General features: G+C 35.8%; 1 protein-coding gene across 1 annotated transcript in view; it reads left to right on the plus strand.

Moving 5' to 3' along the window:
• Positions 1-26,396, plus strand: part of rwdd2b (RWD domain containing 2B) — a 42,596-nt gene that overhangs the window by 4,975 nt on the left and 11,225 nt on the right. The window contains exons 2-3 of the mRNA XM_026265549.1: positions 21,367-21,622; positions 21,734-21,801. Coding sequence (XP_026121334.1) covers positions 21,428-21,622; positions 21,734-21,801 — 263 coding nt within the window. The 5' untranslated portion in view covers positions 21,367-21,427. The remainder of the gene's footprint in view (positions 1-21,366; positions 21,623-21,733; positions 21,802-26,396) is intronic.

Consider the following 26,396-nt stretch of genomic DNA (forward strand, 5'->3'; position numbering starts at 1 on the left):
AGGGGTTTTAAAAGAGACTGCATTTACCTGCTGCCTTTAGTAAATTAGATTTTAATGGGAAATGAAGGCCACATTGCTTATGTTGTCCACACGATGCCGCCACAGGATAAATACTAAATACTTCAAGATATATTCAGAGACAAAGCAGTTGGTAAATGAAATTACTTTAATATTCAAATCGAGTATCATGATCAACTTCCATTTTATTTCTCAACAGTTTATGTTCAATAGCCAATTCTGTTGAAGCTATTGTCATAGCCTAGGCTTTTTATTAGAAAAGGAAGACAGCAGTGGTCCATAGAAAAATTGCTTGGTGAATAGAAATGAAAACAGCCATGTGAACATAAAACTTTGATATATAAATCGGAAGGTGATCAATGATACCGGATTTGAATATTAAAGTAACTTTATTCATCAGCGGAGCACAGGATTAGTTTAGTTTCACTTTTAAATCGGTTAAAAATACAAGTGAATACATAAATTGCCTCTTTTCAAGTAAATTATGAGTCCTTCTGTGAGTACTATTATATGCACAATATAATAATATTATAATTATTAATATTATAATTATATAATAATATAATGTGATAACTTGAGAAATATGTTGCAGTACTATGAAAATAAGATCAAATTGAATGGTATTTAGGAGATTATAGTTTTGCATTATTACTATATTGGGCCTTTTTTAAGTTTATTAAAAAAAATAATGAATATTTATTAAAAAAAAATTATTAGAGAAAAATATGCATGACTAAATATCGCATCCAGCTAGAAAACCGTGTCGTAGCTGTTATCATAGCTGTATCATAACCTAGGCTTTTTATTAGAAAAGAAAACAGCAAGGTAAAAAAAGGAAAAAATGCAATACAGGTGTATTTTTTTATTATTATTTATTTATTTATTTTTTGTAGCGGGGCAGCTCAAGTATGTTGGGCGCACAAGTACTGTGTCTCCTTTGCCCCATGGCCAAGCCAACATCAAAGTTAGTTCACTAACTTTTAATTCTAGTTTAAGTTACTTTGTCCTTTTGGTCCAGAAGTGTCTGCTAAATGCAATGTAATTACAACACGCTAAAACACATGTGAATAACCTTACTTTATTCACAATGTCCATATATGTGCATGGAGGTAAATGGTCCAGGTCTCTGTGCCACTCTGCTGCAGGGAGCTCGTATGGGTCGATAGTCCACTGTTTTGCGCTTGGTGTAACCTAAAAAAACCTGTATTCCATTGTTCCTATGTGTTTCATATGTATCGTGTGAGGTACTGGAGCAGTTTTTAATGCAGCAGTAATTTCCAGTCATGGTAAAACAGTGCAGAATTGCAAGAACCTCCTCTACTACCGAGTTAACAACACACGTAAACAGTATGTTTCGCCGCCGGTGTCCGGCCAACATGGCGGAGATTGTGATATCGAGTGGGAGGGGCTCTGTGCTATGACGACAACTCCTCATTCTCAATATAATACACATCAAAAAAATTCTAAACTTTTTACTTTCACCTAAGACATAACCAACAGTTTTTTTTTTTGAACATACTTTCCAAGACGATATGAATTTGTCTGTGTTTGTATTTGACGGTACAAGAGCAAAATAACGCAAATTCAGTGTTCAAGCGTTTTGAGATGCCTCTCTCTGCATAAGCTCTGAACAACAGAACACCTCAGTGGTGAATTGGGCGCTTTCACCTCCTTTTCTATTTGTTTAAACTGAGATTTGTAGTCGTTCGTTCAGGTGCAGGAGAAAGTTCGAGGAGAACTTCAAAAAGGAGAGCTCAGTTCAGTGTTGCTGTCTGTGAGACGCGGCTCTCTCTCCGCTTGCTCACCAAATACAGCGCGCGAGTAAAAGCTTCTCAGTTGAGCTTTTCCGCGTCTTGTGTTTGAATGCTTTAAACTCTTTTTAATGTTTAAATCGACAAGTGACAAGGCTTAAAAACACCTGAAAATGATAAGCTTTTGTGACCACAAGCAGCAGTGGCCTGTCAACTGTCCTGAGCATATTTTTAGGCTGGCCTCACCACCTTTCACCACCTTTCACCCCATTATCGACGACCCTGGGATCAGCTGATTTTGATATGAGGGAGAGAGCAAAGACAGAACTGAAGACAGAGAGTGCCCGCGCGGGGGAGGGGCGCTGAGCTCGTTCTCTCCGTCACTCCGTCAGTAGACTGCTTCACTCACAAAACCCAATTAGAGATCAAATAAGGCTTTGGCGGGACAAAAATTCATTTTGACGGCCGCCAAAAAATGTTCAATGTAGGAAAAACTCTGGCACCACGATGTTCAGCGCGGTGTTCAGGTGTTCAGGGCACACGCAGAGACGCGCCTCAAAGTCTTCTTGCTTTTGTACCGAAAACAGATACATACGAAATATGTCAAAATACCTGTCTTGGAAAGTGTGTTCGAAAAAGTCTGTGACTATGTCTTCAGTGAAAGTAAAGAGCTGAGAAAGAAATCTGATGTGTATCATTATAATGGATGCATTGTCTCTTAAAGTGACCGCATCTAATTTACTAGCTCTGCTGTCAGTGTCTTTAATGTATGAAAATGAAAGTAACTCACTCACTGCTCTTGATTGAATTACTTTGTAGTTTTAACAAGAATTTATCCACAGTCAATCCAAAAATCTGATGTAATTGATTATATTGTTTTACTAGTGAAATATTATACCCAAAAATTCTTCATACAGTAGACTACCAGTGAAATTGATTGAAAAAAAAAAAAACATAATTGAATTAGGGATCTGATCATGTTTTGCTTAAGTGTTTCTTTCTTTAATTGCCAATGCAACCTTTTCACACCACAGACTGAACAAAATTAAAATAGCTTGCTTGGTCACTGTTCAACAAAGTATTGATAGTTGTGTAAATCTGGTCATACTGACATTTGTCTGAAGTTTTGGTTGATTCCATCACATATCTTTATATCAAAGCTATCTGACATTATCAAGATTAATTTGTTCTGGCACAGTTTATGAGTTCTTATCATATTTTATTACCAATTTCTAAACTATAGCAAATAAACTGTGATGATGTGAGAAATGTAGAAGGTGTCTGAATACATTTTGGTTTGACTGTGTATTTTATTTTACTGTAAAGACTATGCAGTGCTATTTTAAATAAGTTTCTGGACACCTACAAACTTAAAAAAGAGTAAACATTGTGTAAATAGCACACATAAATAAATAGAACAAACATACAATAAATATTAAACAATTTCAGACAGGGCCAGCTGCGGCCCTGGGTTAAGGTACCAAGACGGAGCAATGCACTGTGTGTACTGTAAGAAATAAAACAAGAAGGCATGTGGTTTAAAAGATGACAAGTAAAATGAAAAGCATATCTGTATGCAATACAGTTTCATTATTGTTCATTATCATCCAGAGCAGCTTACTATAAATAATTTATGCGACCAAATCATGTTTTGCGCCAGTAACTGAAAAAGTTAGTAGCGCCAAGTGCCACCAGTGGAAAAGGTTAGTGTAGTTCCCTGTTCCCATTCAACATAAAACACACTCTCACATATATAAAAACTGTTGAAAAATAAAAGAAACAAAGAAAAAGGCCCGCCTCCATCAGCTGACAGGTGCGTCAGAGCGCATCACGAGGGAGCGGCAAAATTCAAATATACTATCTTTCGCCTATCTTTCATTCATTCTTTTTTCCAGTGGATCATCTCATTCTGTTTGTGACACTGTACACTGCAAAAACAAATGCCGTGTTTTTACTACCAAGACAGTTTCTGACCGTGAGTTATTCCATAACGGACACAAACAGTTCTGTCGTTGAAGAACTGAAACATAAACAAAGGAATTATGATCCATATTACAATGATATTGCTTCGTTGGACTAAACATGTTCCATGAGATGTTGTTCAGTGGACCCTTACCTTTCTAACTAAACCGGGATTTACAGATCTGGATGTGTTTATGACTCGTTATTACAACAGATCTGGTATGTACAGCGTTTCCATTGCTCATGTTTTTATGTGTACTGCTTACACAAATGTAGCAAAGTCTTTATAAACTTTCCATTGAAAAACAGCAATCTGTCGTCGATGCTTGAGGCTTTGACCTTTATAATGATACATTGTTGGTTAAGATTAAATTTGTCCCGTTTCATTTAATCTATCCGTAAACACTGACACGTGCGAGTTTAGAGGCTTTCAGGACTGAGGGCGTTCTGGTGCTGGCTAACAGGTTAGCTATGGCATAATAAGCTGAACTTGCTGTCGTCCATTTTGATTTATGTTGTTAACCTACTTTTTTGCACTCCTCATCAACCATTGGTCCGATTTTATACGAAAATATTTGATACAGTTCTCATTAAGCGCATCAATGAATTTGCTGGAAGGATACCAAAATGCATTTGAGGCTGTATCTCAGCAAAGCTTTGACATATTTGGACCAAACTTTGTAGGTGTCATTGTCACTAGAGGGTGACACGGGAGTGGATTTTCAAATCTGTCCCTTTCCATTCCCGTAAAAAAAAAAACATCCCGTCCCAATCCCACGGAAAAACCTGTAGGAAAATCCTGTCCCCAAAACCAGAAGAAAGATTCCCGTTCCCGCCCACTCCCGGATTGTATATTTTTTGGCTGGAATCTTTCAGTTACAGTAAAGGAAAAAACATACAGTAGGCTACAGATAACAGCATGCCAACTTTAGTGAAATTTTAAAATTTTAAAAATGTGCGTGTGTGTATGTGTGTGTGTGTCTATATATATATATATATATATATATATATATATATATATATATATATATATATATATATATATATATATATATATATATATATATCACACACACACACACACACACACACACACATATATATATATATATATATATATATATATACACATTGCACACACATTAAATTTCATTTAAATCATCCATGCTAACCTGGGTCACGCTCAAGTTCACATGACCCAGATTGCATCTTGTTTGCTTTAGCCTAATTATTGTGTTTCGTTGTTATTCGGAGTGCACACAAATAAACGTCCAAAGATTGATTACTTTTATCTGTATGACCAAAAATTACAGAGTATTTTCACAACAAATTCCCTCTGCTCTGAGCATTTAATAATCGCTCCGCGCGCACTGATGCCAGAAACACCGCTCCACCCTTCACTCCGTGGATAAAGTATTTCAGTGTATTTCATTGTTATTTTCATAACGAAGCCTATATGAAAATAAAAAATAAAATAAGAGGATTGTTTTAAAGTGGCTTAGGCAATTATGTGCAAACTTTTTGTATCCTTACCACACGCCAAACTATTAACCTTGTCAGCATTAAAATATATATAATTGCTACATTCTGCTCTGAAAATTGTTTGTGATGAAAATAACAGTACACAAGATTACTTTTTAAATGCATTACTGGGAAAGCGACTGTGCTGTATCTGTTTAAATCATGCTTTACCTCAAAAATATTCAGTAAAAGGAACAGACAAACTCCTTGAGAACTAGCCTGTAACTTCCCGCTTGGTTATTGCCGTCATTATAACCTTCTGATCGGAGAGATTCAATTGTACTCGTGATGAAGCGGTCTTGGAGCGAGTGAAAACCATGACACTCCAACTTTTAAAAAATCTGCTCCTCGCTCCAGTCAGAATCACACCGCTCCTCTCACATACTCTTGTCGGGTGAATGCGGCGCTCAGAAAAAGCACAGGTCAAAGCAGCGTGCGAATGAAACATTCAAAAGCACATGTAAATAAGAGAGACTCTAGCTCGTTATCTATATGATGGAAAAGCCAGAACTGCAGCTGATAGAATGAGCGCTGCAGCACGATACTACATTTCTTCAAAAGCAGATTGTAGAGACATTTTTATCGTCCACGATCACAATCTTAATATCGCAAACCCCTAGTTTATGGTTTATTTATATAAAAGGTAGGCTATATCTGTGTATAAAGTTGCCCGCCCACTGGAATTTTTTTCCAGTCCCTATCCCGTGATTAATAGTGATTTTGTTCCCAATCAACGAGGGATTCCCGAAAAAAATGTAAGACTCTAAAATAGTCTTTTTTGTAGGTATTGATGCTCTACGTTTGTGCCAATTTTCAAGCATGTACATGAAATATAGCTCGAAGGCTGCTGGTTTATTTTGTATAGGTGGTACTGTTGAGCCATTTTGCCACACCCTCTTCTGAATCCTATATCAGATGTAAATTTCACCAGGTCTGACACGTGTGCAAAGTTTCATGACTTTTTGAGCATGGTTGAACCCTAAAAAATGCGATTTAATTTTGTAGAAGAATGATTCTAAATAAAGCTGCAAGCAGCGATTAATGGGCCCTAGCACCGGCCTCACCACCAGCATGTGACTTTAGTAAAAAGCTGAAAGGTGAGAAATATACATTTAAAGTTGTAAATATAAGTGGAATATGTCAAAGTCATTTATTTGTGCCAATCTTCATGTAGCCAGCAGCTGGCACTATCATTATAATGGAATATTGGCCTACAGATGTGTTCAGGCCAGTACTCTTATCGAACGTGAAGTTTGGGGAAGATCAAACATTTTATGCCTGAGTTAAAAAACAACTTCTCTTCCTATTCAGACATTGTAGGTCTGAGTTATAGCAACTTCCTTTTTCATAGCGAATCATCGAAATTTGTCAGATCGCCACGGACACGCCCTTCAACAAAAACTCAAGATCTTCGCAATTAAACGTTACAAAGGCCTTTAGATTAATTACACTGACCAATTTTGGTATTCATCTCAATTAATCTCTAGGAGGAGAGCTCCGCTGTTGACTACACTGTTGTTGACATCCATGTTTAACGTTAGCTACTTCGGAAAACAATGAGTGACGTCGTTGCACGTTGAGTACTTCTGCGCATGCGGGTCACTTCTGGGTCATTTCACGTTCACACAGGAGATCACAAAAGGTCGCATTTAATTGGAAATGTGAACGGCCTTGCAAAATAAAAATATATAAAAAAAAAAATCGAAATTGAGCATTAAGCCCTGCAGTGTGAACATAGCCTTAGTGCTGGGCGATAGCATATGGCCTGAAAATTTTTTTTTTTTCACGCACAAATGCGTGTCACTGGATTCTGTTGTCTTTTGTCGGATCACGCCACTTGTGTCCAGTGTAGACCTGGCGTGCGTTTTTTAATGGGTTATGTTACAGCCCTGCTTGTTTTTAATGTTTTTATTAAATATCTGTATTTACTGCCATGCACCATACAAAAGAAAAGCTTGGTGAGTTGAGCAACGAGCATTGCTGCAGTTTGCTTTTGGGAGGATGTGCTGTGCTTTTGCTGCTGCGGTCGTCTTCATTTCGTCAGGTGAAATATCTCTCTCACTCGGCAGCAGAGTCTGTGAGAGTGGAGCAGCATTTAATAATCACTCCGTGCGTACTGATACCAGAAACAAGCTCCGCCTTCACTCCGTGGCTAAAGTATTTCAGTTTGTTTGAAATGTTATGTTCATAATGTAGCCTATAAAAAAATTATAATAAAAAAAATAAAAATAACAGGAGAGTTTCAAAGTGGCTTAGGCTATTGTGTGTAAACTTTATTCCCTTATCACATGCCAGACTAATAACATTGTAAACATTAAATCTTTATTTGCTGCTTTCTGTTGTGCAAATTTTTGTTTGTGATGTGATGTGTGAAAATAACAGTACATTTTTGTCAGTTATTTTATCTAAACAGGTCGATGAAGTTCTTCAAGATTTCAAAATCAGATAGCCTACTGATAATGTAGCACTGTAAGATTACATGTGTTTGAAATCTGTTTTCGTTTGAATGTGCTGTATCGTTTAAATCATGCTTTAACCCGAAAATAATCAGTAAAAGAAACAGACAAACTCCTGTAACATCCCGCTCGACTACTGCAGTCATTGTAACCTTATGATCAAGCTATATAGCTAAATATGTTTAACATGAATTCTTGATTAATATGCAGTTATATTATGGGCTGGTGCCATGAATTGTACTCTTGAAAGAGGCTCTTGGAGCGAGTAAAAACAACGATGCTCAGACTCTTAATATCCTCTCCTCGCTCCAGTCAGAGTCACACCGCTCCGCTCATCCTCTCAGCAGCATGTCTTTGTGTCAGACGTGCGGGGAGGGTTGAGCACTGAGTGGAGCGTCAGTGGATGTAAAAAAAAAAAAAAAAAAAAAGATTTTCATTCAAACAAACCGATGTAAATTGCAAATTTGAGTTAATTGATTAAAAACTATTTTATCACCCAGCCCTACTTGCTTTCATATAATTTAATAAAAAAAAAATTGCAGCTGCATTTAAATGCAGGTGTGTAAAATATGTGCAAGATTTGCACTGCGCGTGTGATGCTGGATGTGCAGCATTAATTATTAGTTTTATCTTCATTACAAATCTTGTTTGGTTTTATTTTGGATAATTGTATGTAAAAAATAATTTACTTTGTAATGCATATGCAAAATGTGAATTAATATTCATATTCAAGTGTCTGTTTGAAAGTGCTTAATGCACATTTATGACATGGAGGCACCCTCATCACTTAAATTTTTTCCTGATAATGAATTTACTTAAAATTGTGGTGTCTCACATACATTAAAAATATACAGAAAGCTTGAAAAATTAAAGCATTGTGTAATCTGTGAATGTTGCATTTGAGAGAGCCAGCACTGTGAATTTCATCTTGCAGCGACAAGAAAACATTTGTTTATTAATAGATAATTAAAATGTCTCATTTTTCACAATTATTAGACTACTTCTGCATGTGCATTGTGGCAAACTTAATGCATGTGATTGAGCCCGGAATATATTAAGATTTGATTATGTAAATTTAATATAAACCTCTGATTAGTTGAATATAACAAATGAACGACTAGAACTAGAAAAATCTTATGTGGGGGCAGACCATTTTTTTGTGTATAACCAAAAAAAACGAGTCCTATATAAACCTGCTCAGCAAGATTGAAATCCTCATAAGACACTGTGCATAAGAAAGAGCAAGAGATTCACACCTTTATCTCGACCCCCACAAGCCATAAGCCAAAACTACCCCCAAAAAACACAACCCATTCCAGCTGAACTGAATTCGGTCTGTTTTTTTTTTTGGCTGTGAGGAACGATGTGTTTTCATGTTACTGGGTTGAAACATACCTGCACTCACAGCAGCCTTACTCTTTGTATTCATTATTTTCTCGCAGCCAATATTATTATTTTCACAAGACCATAATAATAATAACAAATTATCAATCGATAATCATTATTTTACGAAATTCATTGTTATTTGTGATCATGGGTGTTTGCGGGCGGCTTTAATCAAGCGGAATCCTCCGTCAGCTGCTCTCGCCTCACAGCGCGTGGGACTCCGTTAACTGCTGCGTTTTGACTGCGGTTTGACTTTACTAAATCAGATTGATCAAAAACAACTTTTTGATCATGAGACCAACATTTAGCATGGTAGGAAAACATTAATTCTACCTGAAGGAAGACGAGCTAATGCTGTTATATATATATATATATATATATATATATATATAATCTCTAGGAGAGAGAGAGAGAGAGAATCTAGAGCTATTCTTAAACTTGGAGCTCATTATATTAAAGTAAAAATCAAAAGACCAGAAACGTTATGCATTTTATGCATAATGAAATGTTATGATAAGTATGCATTTTATTTATTCACACGCTGTATGGTTGAAATTAGGGATGTCAAATTTCGATTATTTCCATGATCGATCGTCGTTTAAATTAACGATCAATTAATCGATTAATCGTTAACCATAATACTGCAAAATGCGTCTATTGCAGGCACGCAGTCAGCGGTATGACAGGATGTGCAAAAGCCACACACACACACAAAACGCTTTCTCACTTGAATTAAAGAGGTTTTAGTCTGAATAAAATGCTAGTAGCAGGATTATAAAATGAATAGATGCGATTATGATCATTTGATAAAATGAAGAGAGCGCGCCATACTTTTGAGGTCATTTTACTTTGTTGACAGTTTCCAATCCTGCACGGAGAACGCTGAACGCGCATCTTTAAATGGTTTTGTGGTGCTCGTTGTTGTATTTTAAAGCACAATTGCAATGTTTTCAACTGAAATTATTGTATAAAATTATCCGAAATGTGTAGCGCGTGTGACTGCGCTGCACATTAAGTGAACTACATCGGCGCTGCTGCACCAAAACACAGTTGCTCACATTAATTTGATCCTGCTGGATTCTGTCCTAGAAAATGTCAGATTTTTAAAAATCCGGCATACAGCGCATTAGATCGTGACAGTGCATGCGTGCAGACGAGGATGAGCGAGCGCGGCTTTGGCTAGATTTATTTGGAGGTTATTGCTCATGTCTCATTCGGCACAAATCGAAATGTTTCCATATTCGCAATGTATTTGAATGTTAAACTATTATTTATAATGTAAACTAGGCTTGTACTTAACACGCATTCGCATATAGACGGAAAAGATGATCCTCTTCATATGAGCAAAAACGTCCTTGGCATAACAGCAGAGTGGACCGGTATACTACGGTCTATTTAAACTGACCAGTGTAACCTTTTAATGTTTAGTTGACATTTTATTTTGATAATGAACAGACTGCGATGTAAGTTTGAATCGCTGGAATATACGTGTGCAGCAGGCTCCAGCGCGATCGAAACAGCTGAGACATTAAAAAATATATATATATTTTCCGCAAAAGTGTTTACTTTCATTTGTGCACACTCACAATAAAAACAGAAGATTTGTGCTCTTGTAAAATAAAGCAAACAAACAGAATGCGTTGTCATCCTTTTTTTTTTTTTTTTGTGAACTTATGGAGCGCCCACACTTCTGTTTTAAATCCGTTAATCTTAATTAGCCTATTTAAATCGGATATATTTCGCATAGCCTATTTAAAAAAAAAAAAAAAAAAAACATGAAAACAAATTGTTATTTTTATGTTGGGCCTATTACTTAGTAGGCTATAAATTTTCCTTAAAGCATCCCATTTTGTCCCAGGGCTTAGAACCTGTGCCCTAGTCAGGTCCATGCAGAAACTTGTGAACGATGCTCGGCGTCACCGTTTAGTGACAGCAGTGAATGCTCCAGGAATGTGTCGGTCACAGCGCCTATTAATCGCTGTTTTGAATCCAGCAATTATTTATTTAGAAATGATAAGATCTGATTATGACAAGTGTGGTATAAAAGCTTTGTTTATTAGAGGAATAATAGGTTAACTGGAAAATGTTAGATCGCGACCATGCTTTTGGACCCCATAGTCTTCATTTACGCGGCTTTGTTCTGGTTTGCCGGTTGGTCACGAATTTCCACAAATTCAGTATATTTAGGCATTGTTTCTTTTCCTAAATCTTCATAGTCTAACCCTCTAATTTCCCAGGTTTATTTTATTATCTTTCGCTTTTAATAACTGTTTTCGCATCTCTTACTGTGGTAAACATATGGGAAGGGAAATTAAAGATTTCATGAATTAAGAATTCGTTCGATTTATTAATTTGTTCCCTTATTTCACTTAAATCATGGGTTATTTAGGGAACAAAATTAATGAAACATGGACAATTGCCACATTAATAATTCGTAGGAATGAATTAACAAGTTGTAGGAAAGAATAGACTACCTGTCCTGTCACTGTCCCGCAGCCCTGCAAAGCGCACGATATAAAACAGTTATCTGATGAAATGATTAGTAACTACATTTCTATTGCATTTAATGTTGAAGAACTTTTATGTTGTTTCTATTTTAATGTACTTTAAAGTTTAAATCACATTAAAAGCTTAATTTGTACATTGTGAATGAATGATGATGCTTTTATATCGTCACCGTCACTCACAGCCGCTCGCACGTGTTGAGTGCGCATGAGCCCCACGCAGCCCAACACTGAATCGGTTAACCGACCATCGATAGCCTTAATCGATTGCATCTCTTATCGACAATTAATCGATCATCGATTAATCGTTGACATCCCTAGTTGAAATTATATTTTAGTTCACAACTTTAAGTTCCATTGTTTAAAAAAATTATTTATTGGCTAACGTTTCATAGACCTTCAGTCTTTATGCTCTAAAATCCCATGCCATTTGTAATTTCACAGTATTTTCACCTCCTAAATCACTAACCTTTAAAGTCAATGGTCAAATTTACTATATATATATATATATCATGTATTTTCCGGACTATTAGTCACACTTTTTTTCATAGTTTGGCTGGTCTTGCGACTTATAGTCGGGTGTGACTTATTTATCAAAATTAATTTGACATGAACCAAGAGAAATGAACCAAGAGAAAACATGACCGTCTACAGCCCCGAGAGGGCGCCATATGCTGCTCAGTAGTGATGCGCAGGTCGGGGTTTTTACCAACCCACGGGTCCTGCTTTTATGAAATTATTTGGTCTGCCCCAGCCCGCCCCTCAAATAAAGTACAATTTCTTGACCCGCCCCGCCCCGCGCCGCGCATCGGGGACATCACGGATGTTACGTTGCTACTTAGACCAATTCGTATCGTAACCTTATCAATATAGGCTATAGGTAATTGCACTATGATGGTTCGTTCGTGAACAAATCTTTTAGGTGAACGAATTGTTCTCGTTTACTTAATCCACTGACCATAGGCAGTGAAAGGCTCATTTCTCGTTCAATGAAGTTCCTCCCACAGCAGCGTGCGAGCGGCTATTAGCAGTGCATGCAGAGCTCGTGAACACCTTTGTGAACTGTTTCTTCCTTTTATAGAGTTACTCAAGATGTGACGGAGCATGTGACTTGTTGAATATAGTGAACGAATACAATCTTCTCATAGGTGAAAGAGTTGAATGAACTGATACATCTTGTTCGTGAATGAAATGAATGAGAGTATACAGGGTCAGTTAGCCAAGCATGTAAACCTCGATCAGCAATCAGCAGATACAAAGTGCAGTTTTTAGTGCACATACGCTTGTTTTCTTATTTGGACTACAGAACATAACTCCACGTTTAATCCCCGATAAAACCTTGTGCTTTGTTAATCTGAACAGTTTATTTAGACTATTTAATGCGATCATGCACACACTTTAATAAAGCCAAATCAGTTTTTGTCACAAGTAAATACCTTCGTTGACTTAAGACATAACACACAAGACACTCTTTTTCACCAACTGCTGGCGTATTTGTGTAATATGAAGAAATGGTCACTAAACAAATCAGTGAATGAATCATTTTGGTGAACGAACTGAAAATCAAGACGACACGCGCATCACTACTGCTCAGTGATCCTGTAGTCTAACACTGAAAACATAGAGCGCCCTCTCGCGGCTGTAGATGGTAATGTTTTCTCTTGGTTCTTGGTTCTCAATAAATGCGACTTATGTTTTTTTTCCCTCGTCATTACGTATTTTTGGACTGATGCGACTTATACTCAGGTGCGACTTATAGTCAAAAAATACGGTATTTTTTTTTTTTTTTTTTTTTTTTTTTTATAATTGTAGCCTACATAAAAGGTGAAACAAAACAAATATTTGGATCGTCCCTTATTTTTTCCCTTATTTTCTTTAAGAATAAACACTTATTTACTACAAGAATAAACATGATAACATATTATTAATTCATAGAAATAATTTAAGCAATTAAAACCTTTTTTTAAACTTTAAATACTATTAAACTAACTTTAAAATTAAATACTATTAAACTAACTTTAAAATCTCAAGGAGTTTATAAGTTAAAAAGGGGAAAATGTACCAGTGCATGTTAAATAGCCTAAATGAACTTTTGTTAACAATATAATTAGAACTAACTGTCACAGTGTCTGGGTTGTGTTCCCTGGGTTTCCATTAGATGTCCTCCTTTCCCACGGTGTCTGTCACTTTATGAACTGTCTGTTCCCTTATTTGGTCACCTTCCTCCTTGTTTGGGTTAATTGATTATTCCCCACCTGTCTCCGGTTCCCTCATTACCTTCTGTGTATTCATACCCGGTCTGTCTGAGTATGTGTCACGAAGTCCTTGTCTAATGTTTAGTTATCCTGACGTATATCCGTAGTCTTGATCTTGCCTTGTGTTATTGTCTGTTTTCATGTTGGATTTATACTCTGGTTTTGACCCCTGCCTGGACTGTTTACCCTTTTGATAACCCCTAATAAACGACATACCTGCACGTGGATCTCTCTGTGTATTCCTGTATCCCGGTCGTGACACTAACAATATAATTTGATTTTTTTTTTTTATGAACAATTCCTGTATAAAATGGGACAGCAACCTTTATATCAAACATTTTTTACTCGTCCACAGCTGAGCAACGGGAGAGGCGGATCTGCATCAGAGCACGCAACGTGAATGTGATGAACAAAGTCATTTTCAGATGCAATGAAAAAAAAAAAAACCTGGATAGCCTAGATTAGGCACATGCAGACTCTGCTCTGAAGTATATAATAATTATAATTACTCTTAACGCACAGTAACAAATTTTAACGGATTAATCGCCTATTTTCATTTGCTGCATGTTTTCTTTATTTTGAATTTTCTAAACACGCTAAAAAAATAAATTGTTTGTGAGAGGAAAAAATATGAATCGTGTATAGGTTGCATTTTAACAGATTAATGACCTATTTTCGTTTGCTGCATGTTTTTTTTTTTATATTATAAGATATTATAGAATCTAGATATTATAGAAATCATGTATAAGTTGCATTTTATTACATTAAGAAATAATAACGACTAACCTTATGTTATAATGTACCAACAGGATATTTTTAGTTCCCTTCACTTTACAACAAATCCTTTTAAATTTAACAAATATATCAGAACAAAACAAGAATTAAAAATATATAATTCTAATGGATAAATATAATTGCAGTATATAATACTATAGGCTTAGCTATAAACAAAAAAAAAATAATAATATTTAAAGCTAAGCATAAGGTAAGGTTGGGCTCTCTCATTCTCTCATTTGGGAGAAATCCAAACGTTTCCATATTCGTGATTTTGCCCATTTGAAGTTTAACTATTATCCCTGATGTAAAATAGGCTTTGTAGTTAACGCGTGTTTCAGTATCGATGGAAAAAATCATAATTAACAATATGTCAAAGTGGACCGGTGCCTGCGCCGAATGGCTCGGTGAACTGCTGTTGTTTCTAATGAATATTTGTACGCGAGGCACCAGCCCGATCAAACAGTTAAAACAGATAATTCTCAATTTTTGGTGTCACATAAGGCATAATTCAAAAATACAAAATGTTAGTAATGTAAGCATAAGGTAAGGTTGGGCTCTCTCATTCTCTCATTTGGGAGAAATCCAAACGTTTCCATATTCGTGATTTTGCCCATTTGAAGTTTAACTATTATCCCTGATGTAAAATAGGCTTTGTAGTTAACGCGTGTTTCAGTATCGATGGAAAAAATCATAATTAACAATATGTCAAAGTGGACCGGTGCCTGCGCCGAATGGCTCGGTGAACTGCTGTTGTTTCTAATGAATATTTGTACGCGAGGCACCAGCCCGATCAAACAGTTAAAACAGATAATTCTCAATTTTTGGTGTCACATAAGGCATAATTCAAAAATACAAAATGTTAGTAAAAATCTAGAATAATTATAAAATAATTTTTAAATATAATAATTTTTGCTCTGCATATGGAAACAAAGATTTTCTTTTAAACCAAGAATGAACCTAAATTAAATAAAAAAAATGTAGCTTTATATATATATATATATATATATATATATATATATATATATATATATATATATATATATACACACACACATACACACACATAGGCCTTTTATTTACTGTTTAATTACAATAGCATGCATATGATCCTTTGTGTAAAGGTCGTCTTTAAATTTTTGATGAGTAGACTGTAGTGCTGCAACAACGCGTCGACATCATCGATTACGTCGACTACAAAAATACGCTGACGTGCGTGAAATGCGTAGATGCGTCACACTGTTTACATTTCGCGTGATGGCGACTTCTGCTCCTGGGAATGGAGAAAGTTGCAATCTATCACAAAAACAGAGACCACGGTTATCAAAAGTATGGAAATACTTTAAACAGAGGCCAAATAAAATGGTCCTTTGTTCCCTTTGCAAAAACGAATATGGTGTAACACGGCAGCACAACTGTGATGCACGAGCACCTCTGAGGAAAACATACTGGTGCTCTCCGGTGTTATGGTTTAACTGGTTACCATGTTATCTTGTGATCAACTTCCTGGTTTAGGTCTCCACTGCAGATGTGATGGAACGACCGCAGCAAATTTGGCGATTCTAAAAGCAAAACTGATGTGATATTATTAAGTGTCTAATAAACGCAGATTTGCTCATTGCATGATTCTGATATTCTTGGATTACAAGTAATTGGTATGATGACCAGTAGCGGCTGAAGTAAGTAGGATAAAAAATAAAGTCTGTGTTGGCGCGGGTTTCGAACAAGCGTTAAAATACGGTGCGCCGCGAGACAACAGTCACAAACCACTGAGCTACCGATCTACACTGAATCAGCTCCAGATCTCTGGATTCAAGACAGGACTCTCTGCATTACATCGTGCAGCTCAAGGAAATGTGATCGTGTTAACTTGTGACCTGTGTTTACCTATTATGAAAAAAAACTATAGCAGAACCCTGACTACATTTTATGGTTTGTGATGCTATTTCATGACGTCTCAGACAACTGTAAATTTGTAGCTACTGTGGTTTAATTAAACGCTATCGTTAACTCCTATTTACCATAGTAAAATAATTTTATTTGCCTCTTTATTTTTGTATAATGTAAAAACTTCAACCACATTGAAGAATATTGAATGAATATTTTTGTAAAGTTATCCAAAGGATTCATTAGCTAATCAAAAAAGAACATTAATGATTATTTTTATTAAAATAAATTATTAATCTAGAGTAGTCGACTAATTGAAAAAATAATCGTTAGATTAGTCAACAGAAAAAATAATCTTTAGTTGCAGCTCTAGTAGACTGTAGCCTAAGACTGTCCTACGTTTTGAAATTAACTCACTGTAAATGTTTTAATATTTTTTAAAGATGTTACAATGTTATATCATAGTTATTGTTGTTTTACTTTATCCTTTTATCTCATTGTACAATTACATTAATTTCGTAATCTGTCCCTTTAAATTAAAAAAAAATAAATTAGCCTACTTCAAGCATTCTAAGCAGCTTGAATAATACCTGTTAATATTTATTATAAACCACTGTAACTGTCTATAATCTAACAAACAAGTTTATTATGAAAATGTGTACAACAGATAAATTAGACTATAAAGAAATTGCTAACAATAGTGCTGTATAATAGAGCATGTTTTAGGTTTTTAGGTGTCTAGATGCAGAAATGGACAAATACAATGTAAAATAAAATGTCATTGATTTAATTAAATATAGATTAATTCTTGTTAGAGCAAAATATTATTATTATTATTATTATTATTATTATTATTATTATTATTATTAATAATAATAAATATAGCTCCAAGCAGCAATTACGGGGCCAAGCACTCCACCGGCAAATTGAGGAGCTAAGCATGACATGGAGAATCACACCAAATGCAACAATGAGCAATTACAGCAATTTTAATATGATTGTAATTGAAAAGGCTGAAAAATCATAAATACAGCCACTAGTAATATGATTAAGTGGCCTATCATGTTTGACCAACAGGTGGCGATGTAACCAAATCATTTTGGTGTGTTCTGTTTGAGGTGACGACAACACACAAAAAGTTTGGTGTCAATATGTTTAAGCATTGCAAAGATACAACTTGAAGTGTCATTTTGGCATCATGGCTCGAATTCATCACTGTGGTATGCGAATGTAGTTTTGTCTATCGACACGAAATCCATAACATTTTGTCAGTACAGTCTAAAGATCATCGGATTCAATTTTGGTGAAAATCGGATTAACCGTTGATGAGTCCGCAGAAGTAGGTTTACAACATAAATGAAAATGGCGGACAGGAAGTTCGGCTTACTCTGGCATATTTGGTATCTATGTTGTTGGCATAAGCGAGGGACTATTTTGAGACCAGTTTCATTGTAATAGGCTAATGCATTAAAAAGTTATAAGCATTTTTATAAGTGTAATTATTCATGGTTAATTAATGATTCATGACTCTTGACCAATAGGTGTGGCATGGTCAGTGTGAGGTGCCGATGACACATACAAAGTTTGGTGCAAATATGTCAAAGCGTTGCAGAGATACAGCCTCAAATGTATTGTGGCACCCTTCCAGCAAATTTGTTGATGCGCTAAATGTGAACCGTTTTGTATATCGACACGAAATCCATAAATTTTTGCCAGCATGGTCTGAAGATGATCCACGTCAAATTTGGTGAAAATCGGACTAACGGTCTAGGAGGAGTTTGAAAAAGTAGGTTTTCAACATTAATCAAAATGGCGGACCGGAAGTATGGCCAATTTTCGCAAAATTGGCTTCAATGCTCTCGGCATGACCCACAGAATACAGGGAGACCATTTTAATTTTAATAGTCTAATTTATTCAAAAGTTATTAGCATTTTTGTGATATTTCATTATAACTCTTGACCACAAGGTGGCGCTGCCACCAAACTTTTTGAGTACCTTCAGGGCATGGAGCCGAATATTTTTGTAATTATTTTCGTTACGATGCGATGCTGTGTTCAAATTTTTTTTTAAACATTATTCAAAATGGCCAACGCCTAAAATGGCCGACACGGGAAAATTGGATATCATTCGACTCGGCATGACTCACTGAATCTAAAGAGACAAGTTTTGTGATTTTTGGCCAAACCATTCAGAAGTTATAAGCCAAAATATGCATTTTTCATATCTCCTGACCACTAGGTGGCGCAGTGTCGAAACACTGCAGGTAGTCTCAGGTCATGCTTATTATAACACACACCAAGTTTGGTCTTAATATGCCAAACCGTTGCTGAGATATAACCTCACGTGTATTTTTGCGTGCTTTTCATCATATTTTTTCACGTGTCATTCGAGAACTTTTTGCCAGCATGGTCTGAAGATGGTCTGAGCCAATTTTTGTGAAAATCGGACTAACCGTCTAGGACGAGTTTGAAAAATGGTTTTTCTAAAAATTTAAAATAGCGAAAAATACTAAGCCTTGCGATTTTTGAATTTTGGGGATCATTGAACTTGGCTTGAGCCAAGGAATTTTCATTTTCTGGCTTACGGTTCAAAAGTTGTTCAATAAAAATATTGAAACTTTGGAAAAATGGTGGCGCTAGACAGTTGGAGTTAGAGACTTCAAATTTGCTATAGTTAATGTTGGGACTGTTTTCTATCAGTGTACCAAATTATACAACTTTCCCGCAATCGGTTCTATGGGCTGCCATAGACTTGTGGAAGAAACAGAAGAAGAAGAATAACGCCAACAATTACAATAGATGCCTGGCCCCTAATAATAATAATAATAATAATAATAATAATAATAATAATTACATAAAAAAAGCAGCCAAGCTATTTTTATTATTTTATAGATTAAAATTGAAGACAAAAGCAGCTGGTAAATGCGGTCACTTTAATATTCAAATCATGATCCACTTCAGATTTAATTCTCAACAGTTTATGTTCGCGTGGCTGTTTTCGTTTATATTTGCCAAGCTATTATGTATTTTGAAATCTTGTCTGTGATATGTCTGTTCTTACGACGAAAGGGAGAATCAGCATCCTGCAGCTTGAGAGATCGATGTTATTCTGCCCTTAGACAGTCTCGCGCGGTCAAATATTCTTTCATTATTTACACTTTTACACAGCTAACAAACATCTGAATGTAGCTCTTGTTGTGTTATAATGGGTGGATTATGTGCATTCGCAGAAATATATATATTTTTAAAAAGCTCTTAAAAAAAAGAGAACTTTTTTTTTCTAAACTCGTGACACTGAAGGCGCTCATCGGAGCGATGATTTCAGATAAGTCAGAAAGACTGCCACAAATATTTAATTTTCACCCTTTACAGCTTACAAACATCTGAATTTAGCTCTTGGTGTGTTCTAATTGGTGGATTGTGTGATATCGCCGTAATATTTAATTTTTAAAAGCTATAAAACAAGAATAAATGAATTTGTTGTGAGTTTGTGACTCTACAGGCTCGTGATCAGAGCGGTGATTTATCTCTCGTCTTTCTCACGTATCTCTGGCCAGACATCAATTATTAATGAGCCCTGACCCGGTAATAATCAGATATGTTGGTTTAGCTTGTCATTGTTAATTACATCTAAGTATTTATTTGTATTTTTAACTGATTTAAAAGTGGAACTAAGAGAGACTCCTCCCTTTCAGTCCTGGAATTGCTCCTGTAGGGGCGCAATTTCTCTCAGACAATGGAAGCCTCAGCACACATACTCAAACAGACAGCATTGACAGAGAGACAGAGATCAGATGACTGACAGTTTTTTTTTTTTAATTTTCTGTTATCCATACAGTGTTGTAAAGTCGTGCAACTATGCATATTTCTTCAGAATTACTTTTTTTCTGTATGAAAAAAGTTTTTAAGTGTTTGGAAGCTGCAGTTTAAAAATACAAGACAATTAATGATTCCCTTTTTACTGTCATTAAAAAAAAATCACTACAACAAAACCGTTCAAGCTTCAAATTGACAGGTGTAGAATCATAGAAACATAATATTAACATAAAGTGGATTAGAGACTTGCTCCTGCGAGCCCCTGCGCAACATCATTTGCACGAGTGCTGGTGCGAGAGGGTAGACACTTGTGTGTGTGGGATCCAGGAGAACAAAATGATTCACAGGACTACTGAAAATAGAAATATCTAAACATAAAAAATCTAAAACAAATAACTCCTTATTCATCTATTGCACAAATGCAACATTAACTCGTAAAATATAAACGATTAACGCTGCAAGTGTATATGCAGAGTTTCTATTTAGGCTATAACTCACGTTTGCAGCGTTGAGCAATGCAGTGCTGAAATTTGCATGCTCATAAATCCTCTCATTATAATACACAAATTGTAGACCTTATAAAAGATTAATTATGCATATGTTTATTGTTTTAGAACAGAGAGATTTGTGAGATAGACGATGAACTGAGATGTCTTTTAGAGATTATAAAACCAGCGCTACTTGCTGGCATTCAGCCATACAAACCATGTATGCAGCAGCCTCTTGCTTTAAAAATAACTGTTCTGTGAATGTTGATGATGTAATAACAAATATTTATTAGGAGCATGTAGCTTATGCTGGGTTTTCATAAATTTCATGGAGAAAAATGTAACGTAACAACAAATGTAACTAATTACTAATTACTTTTGAAATAAAGTAATAATAAAACTAATTTGATTACTTTTTAAAAGTAGTAATCAGTAATTAGATTACATTTTCAGAGTAACTTGCCCAACAGTGGACGTCACATTGTAAAAACTATTAATTGTTCTTGCATCCATTCTACTCACTAATTATATTTTTATTGTTTTGGCAGTGTATGAATAAGCATTCCACAAGCACACTGGATTTGAGTTTGATACACAATTGTTAAGAATATGACTTGCACAGAGGAAGCAGAAGCACAATTTGCAGAGATAGATCTGCTATTAAGTATGTTTCCGAGTGAAGAAGAGTTACAAGTTGATGAGCTTTCCCATGCTGAGCTCAGGGCTTATGTGGAGGGCACAGCTCATACTCCTCCCAGCATCAGACCCCAATTCAGCATCAAGCTGAAGGTGGAGAACCCTCCAGTAAGTATGTGAAGTACATTAAAAAATATTAAAACATTTGTGTTCCTCATAATTTAATTTTTTTGTCTTTTTTTTTTTTTTTTTTTTATTATTCTTTTTTATTCCTAATAGGTGAGCATTACATTGCTGTGCACATACCCAACTGACTACCCAAAAGTGTTGCCAGATATTGCTGTCAGGTATTTAAATAACTTAAGTTTGCAATTAATGCTAATGGGTTTTTCATAAACTCTTGTGATTTTGTTTAGTCAGTGACATACTTGTTTTTGCTAGGGTGTAACAACATATCTGCCACTATACAGTGGTGTGAAAAAGTGTTGGCCCCTTTCCTGATTTCTTATTTTTTTGCATGTTTGTCACACTTTAATGTTTCAGATCATCAAACTAATGTAAATATTAGTAAAAGATAACAAGTAAACACAACATGCAGTTTTTAAATGAAGGTTTTTTTTATTATTTAGGGAAAACAAAATACAAAAGTACATGGCCCTGTGTGAAAATGTTTTCCCCCTAAACCTACTAACTGGTTGGGCCACCCTTAGTAGCTACAACTGCAATCAAGTGTTTGCGATAACTTGCATGGAGTCTGTTACAGCGCTGTGGAGGAATTTTGGTCCACTCATCTATGCAGAATAGTTGTAATTCAGCCACATTGGAGGATTTTGAGTATGGACAGCCTTTTTAAGGTCATGCAACAATCTCAATAGGATTCAGGTCTGACTTTGACTATGCCACTCCAAAGTCTTCTTTTCTTCAGCCATTCAGAGGTGTACTTGCTGGTGTTTTTGATCATTGACCTGTTGCAAAACACAAGTTCACTTCAGCTTGAGGTCACGAACAGATGGCCAGACATTCTCCTTCAGGATTTTTTGGTTAACCGCAAAATTCATTATTCCATTTATCATATTTTACTGTTGGTATGATGTTCTTTTTCTGAAATGCAGTGTTACTTTTATGCAAGACGTAATGGGACACACACCTACCAAAATGTAAACTTTTGTCTCGCCAGTCCACAGAGTAATTCCCAAAAGTCTTGGGCATCATCAAGATGTTTTCTGGCAAATCTGAGACTAGCCTTTGTTCTTTTTGTTCAGCAGCCATTTTTGTCTTGGAACTCTACTATGCAGGCCATTTTTGCCCAGTCTCTTTCTTACGGTGGAGTCATGAACACTGACCTTAACTGAGGCAAAAGTGAGGCCTTCAGTTCTTTAGATGTTGTTGTGGGGTCTTTTTTGACCTCTTGGATGAGTCGCCACTGTGCTCTTGGGGTAATTTTGATTGACCGACCACTCCGGTTATCTATAAATATATAGCGCTTTAAACAATTGCGTCGTTTTAAAAAAAAGATTGCGTCAAAGCAACTGAACAACATTATTTAGGAAAACAGTGTCAATAATGCAAAATGACAGTTAAAGGCAGTTCATTTATTTTCATTGATGTCATCATCTCAGTTAAGTTTAAATAGTATCTGTGCAATAATTTGCAATCAAGTCAACAATATCACTGTAAATGAAGTGTCCCCAACTAAACAAGCCAGAGGCAACAGCGGCAAGGAACCAAAACTCCATCGGTGACAGAATGGAGAAAAAACCTTGGTAGAAACCAGGCTCAGTTGGGGGAGCCAGTTCTCCTCTGACCAGAATGAAAGCAGCAGTTCAATTTCAGGTTGCAGCAAAGTCAGATTGTGCAGAAAAATCATCTATTTCCTGTGGTCTTATCCTGGTGGTCATCTGAGACATGGTCTTTACAGGGGATTTGTATCTGGGGCTCTAGTTGTCCTGGTCTCCACTGTCTTTTAGTGTTGTAGAGGTCCTTTCTAGGTGCTTATCCACCATCTGGTCTGGATACGTACTGGATAGGGCTGCAACAAAGATTATTAGAATAATCGATTAATCTAACAATTATTAGAATGATTAATTGACTAGTCATCGATTATTTTGTTGATTTAATCAGTAGACATTTATTCAGCTTTTGCAATTTTTTTTAAAAATATTGAGTTATACATATTCTAACAAATAAATTAAGGGAATCACTTCAGCTTTTAAAAGTCATATGTAATTACAGTTATACAATTAATTTATACAAATAAATATATTTGGCACAAAATATGAGATTGCAGAGAATCTCTCTTATTCACCATTTAATTATTGATTTACCTAAATATATATTTTGGTAAGAAACAAAATAAAGGTTAAGTGATAACATGTTTCATTTTTTTGATAAAGTAAAATTCACAACATAATCTCTCTTAAAATACCTTATAGGGTTATGATAATCAAAACAGTCAGATCAAGCTTTGATCTCTGCAAACCAAACTATACCTTTAATTAAATGTTCTATTTAAATGTTTTTCCCACTAATAAAAACAATTTTTATCATTAGCTAGCTACACTGGAGAGCTGCTTTATAACAAAAAAATCTAGTTTTAATTCTAACTGAAAGCGATACTGACTCTGGTTTTTCATGTTTAATAAAACTGTAAAGCTGCTTGGTTTAAGGCCATCTATAGTACTAAAGTACTACTTAAATGTGATGTGACTGGACTTTACTAGAGGACTGAACTATAGAGCATGTGCAAACATTAGGGGTGTAACGGTACACAAAAATCACGGTTCGGTACGTACCTCGGTTTTAAAGTCACGGTTCGGTTCATTTTCGGTACAGTAAGGGAAATAAATGGAAACATTAAACTGCAGGTTGTTTATTACTATAAACTTTTTTTTTACAATTTGTTTACATTTACTTTTTAATAAAATATATGTAAAATTAAAAAATAATAAGAAATAAAATACTGCTGCAAAGTTCTCCACTAAATAAAATACTCTGTCTCAATCCAAGATCATGTAATAAAATATAATGAAAAATATTAATAAATAACTATGATTACAGTGCAGCATTACCAGACCCAGCTTGTAGACCTGCCCATATTTAAAAAAAAATATATATATATACCACTTTTCCAAAGTGTAAAGTGCAGCATCAACAGTTTCAGTTTTTAGACCTGCTCAGATTTAGTTATTGCCTTGGACCGATCGGAATTAAGAGCAAAGGTCTGTTTAAATGCCGACGGGAGCTGCGTTTGAATTACAATTGTTTTTTTCCTAGTTGTAGTTATGTTCACACTCGCGTGATGCCTTTTGAAAACCTTAGGCCGTTGACACACTGGCATATTGCACCTGTCAAACATAGTCTATTTTGCCGTCAATACTGTGGACGGTGTCCTTTATCAGTAGGCTTTATATTTATGCTCAACATGAAGTATAGATATTGTTGTCGTGAAGAAAGATCCTTGGTCTGTCACCTACAGTAGCAGCAGCGCGCCAGAAGCGTGCCTGACGCGGTGCTGGTGTGCTGCTGCTGCTGTAGGTGACAGAAGAAGGCCACCGACAGACCAGGATCTTGTCTTCATGACAACAATATCAACTTTTTTTCACACCCCTACGCCTACTGATAAGACACCGTCAACAGTATTGACGGCAAAGGAGACCATTATGTTTGACAGGTGCAATATTTGAAAATCGATAATTATATATTTATTAAATTAAATTTATATCTGAATTTATGTCAACCTATAGACTTTCAAATATCAAAATGTCATGAAATCCTATGTATCTGTGTACAAAATGACATATAAACATATTTTCAGATTATATGTTGCCTGGAAACGCTGTGGCGTGAAAAATAGGCGTCGGTTCTATTTCTAGCATGCACGTGTTTTCCGCGCGGCTCGAGCTGTGCCTGAGACGCGCTGCTCACGCAGGCAGTCTGCAAGCTCTAACCTGTTGACACGGGAGCCGAATTAAAAACCGACACGTGTACCGAAACAGTCCGGTATGAATACACATACCGTTACACCCCTAGCAAACATCCACATCTCTGTAATCAGATGCGTTTTAAACAAGCTGCCTTCTCACCGGTGTCAGTTTTTGATGTGTATTTTTTACTGAGAGGAAAGCGCATGGTATATATTTACATATTCATCCAAATGCTGCTCAGCAGCCTCAGGTTTGGCTGCCTTTGCTCTGAACGCTGTTTGGCGTCTTCTCTTGAATTGCATCAGGAGAGCTGATTTACAGTCTCGTGCTACAGCGCTACACTGTTCAAACCGCGTTATTGCAGGCTCTTACATTTGGTCATATGACAAAACGACTACTCGACAACAGAAAGATTTGAGAATTTTTTATTGTCGACGTTGTCGATTAATGTTGACCAATTGTTTCAGCCCTAGTGCTGGATCCGGGTGACTGTAGTGACCCTTTGACTTGGATACAGACTGGATCTGGTGGCTACGGCTACGAAACAGACTAATATTAACGTAGGTGCCATCCTTCTAATGATGTAGCAAGTACATCAGGGGGGTATTCCAGAAAGCAGGTTATGTTACATACCCGGGTATGTTTAAGAGTAAGTAAGTGGATAACCTCAACTTTGGGTTCCAAAAACAGAGGTAACTTTCAGGGTATGTTAGTAGTCATAGCAACTCACTCTCTAAACTTAACCTGCTCTGGAGCAGGTTATGTTCCAGGGTTAGTTCACTACAGCGAGCCTTCAATGACAGATTATTACAATATGTAATATAGCCTATTTTATATATATATATATATATATATATATATATATATATATATATATATATATATATATATACAGTATTGTTCAAAATAATAGCAGTACAATGTGACTAACCAGAATAATCAAGGTTTTTTGTATATTTTTTTATTGCTACGTGGCAAACAAGTTACCAGTAGGTTCAGTAGATTCTCAGAAAACAAAT

Source organism: Carassius auratus, unplaced genomic scaffold (genome assembly GCF_003368295.1).
Source record: "Carassius auratus strain Wakin unplaced genomic scaffold, ASM336829v1 scaf_tig00217496, whole genome shotgun sequence".
Taxonomy (NCBI): Eukaryota; Metazoa; Chordata; class Actinopteri; order Cypriniformes; family Cyprinidae; genus Carassius; species Carassius auratus.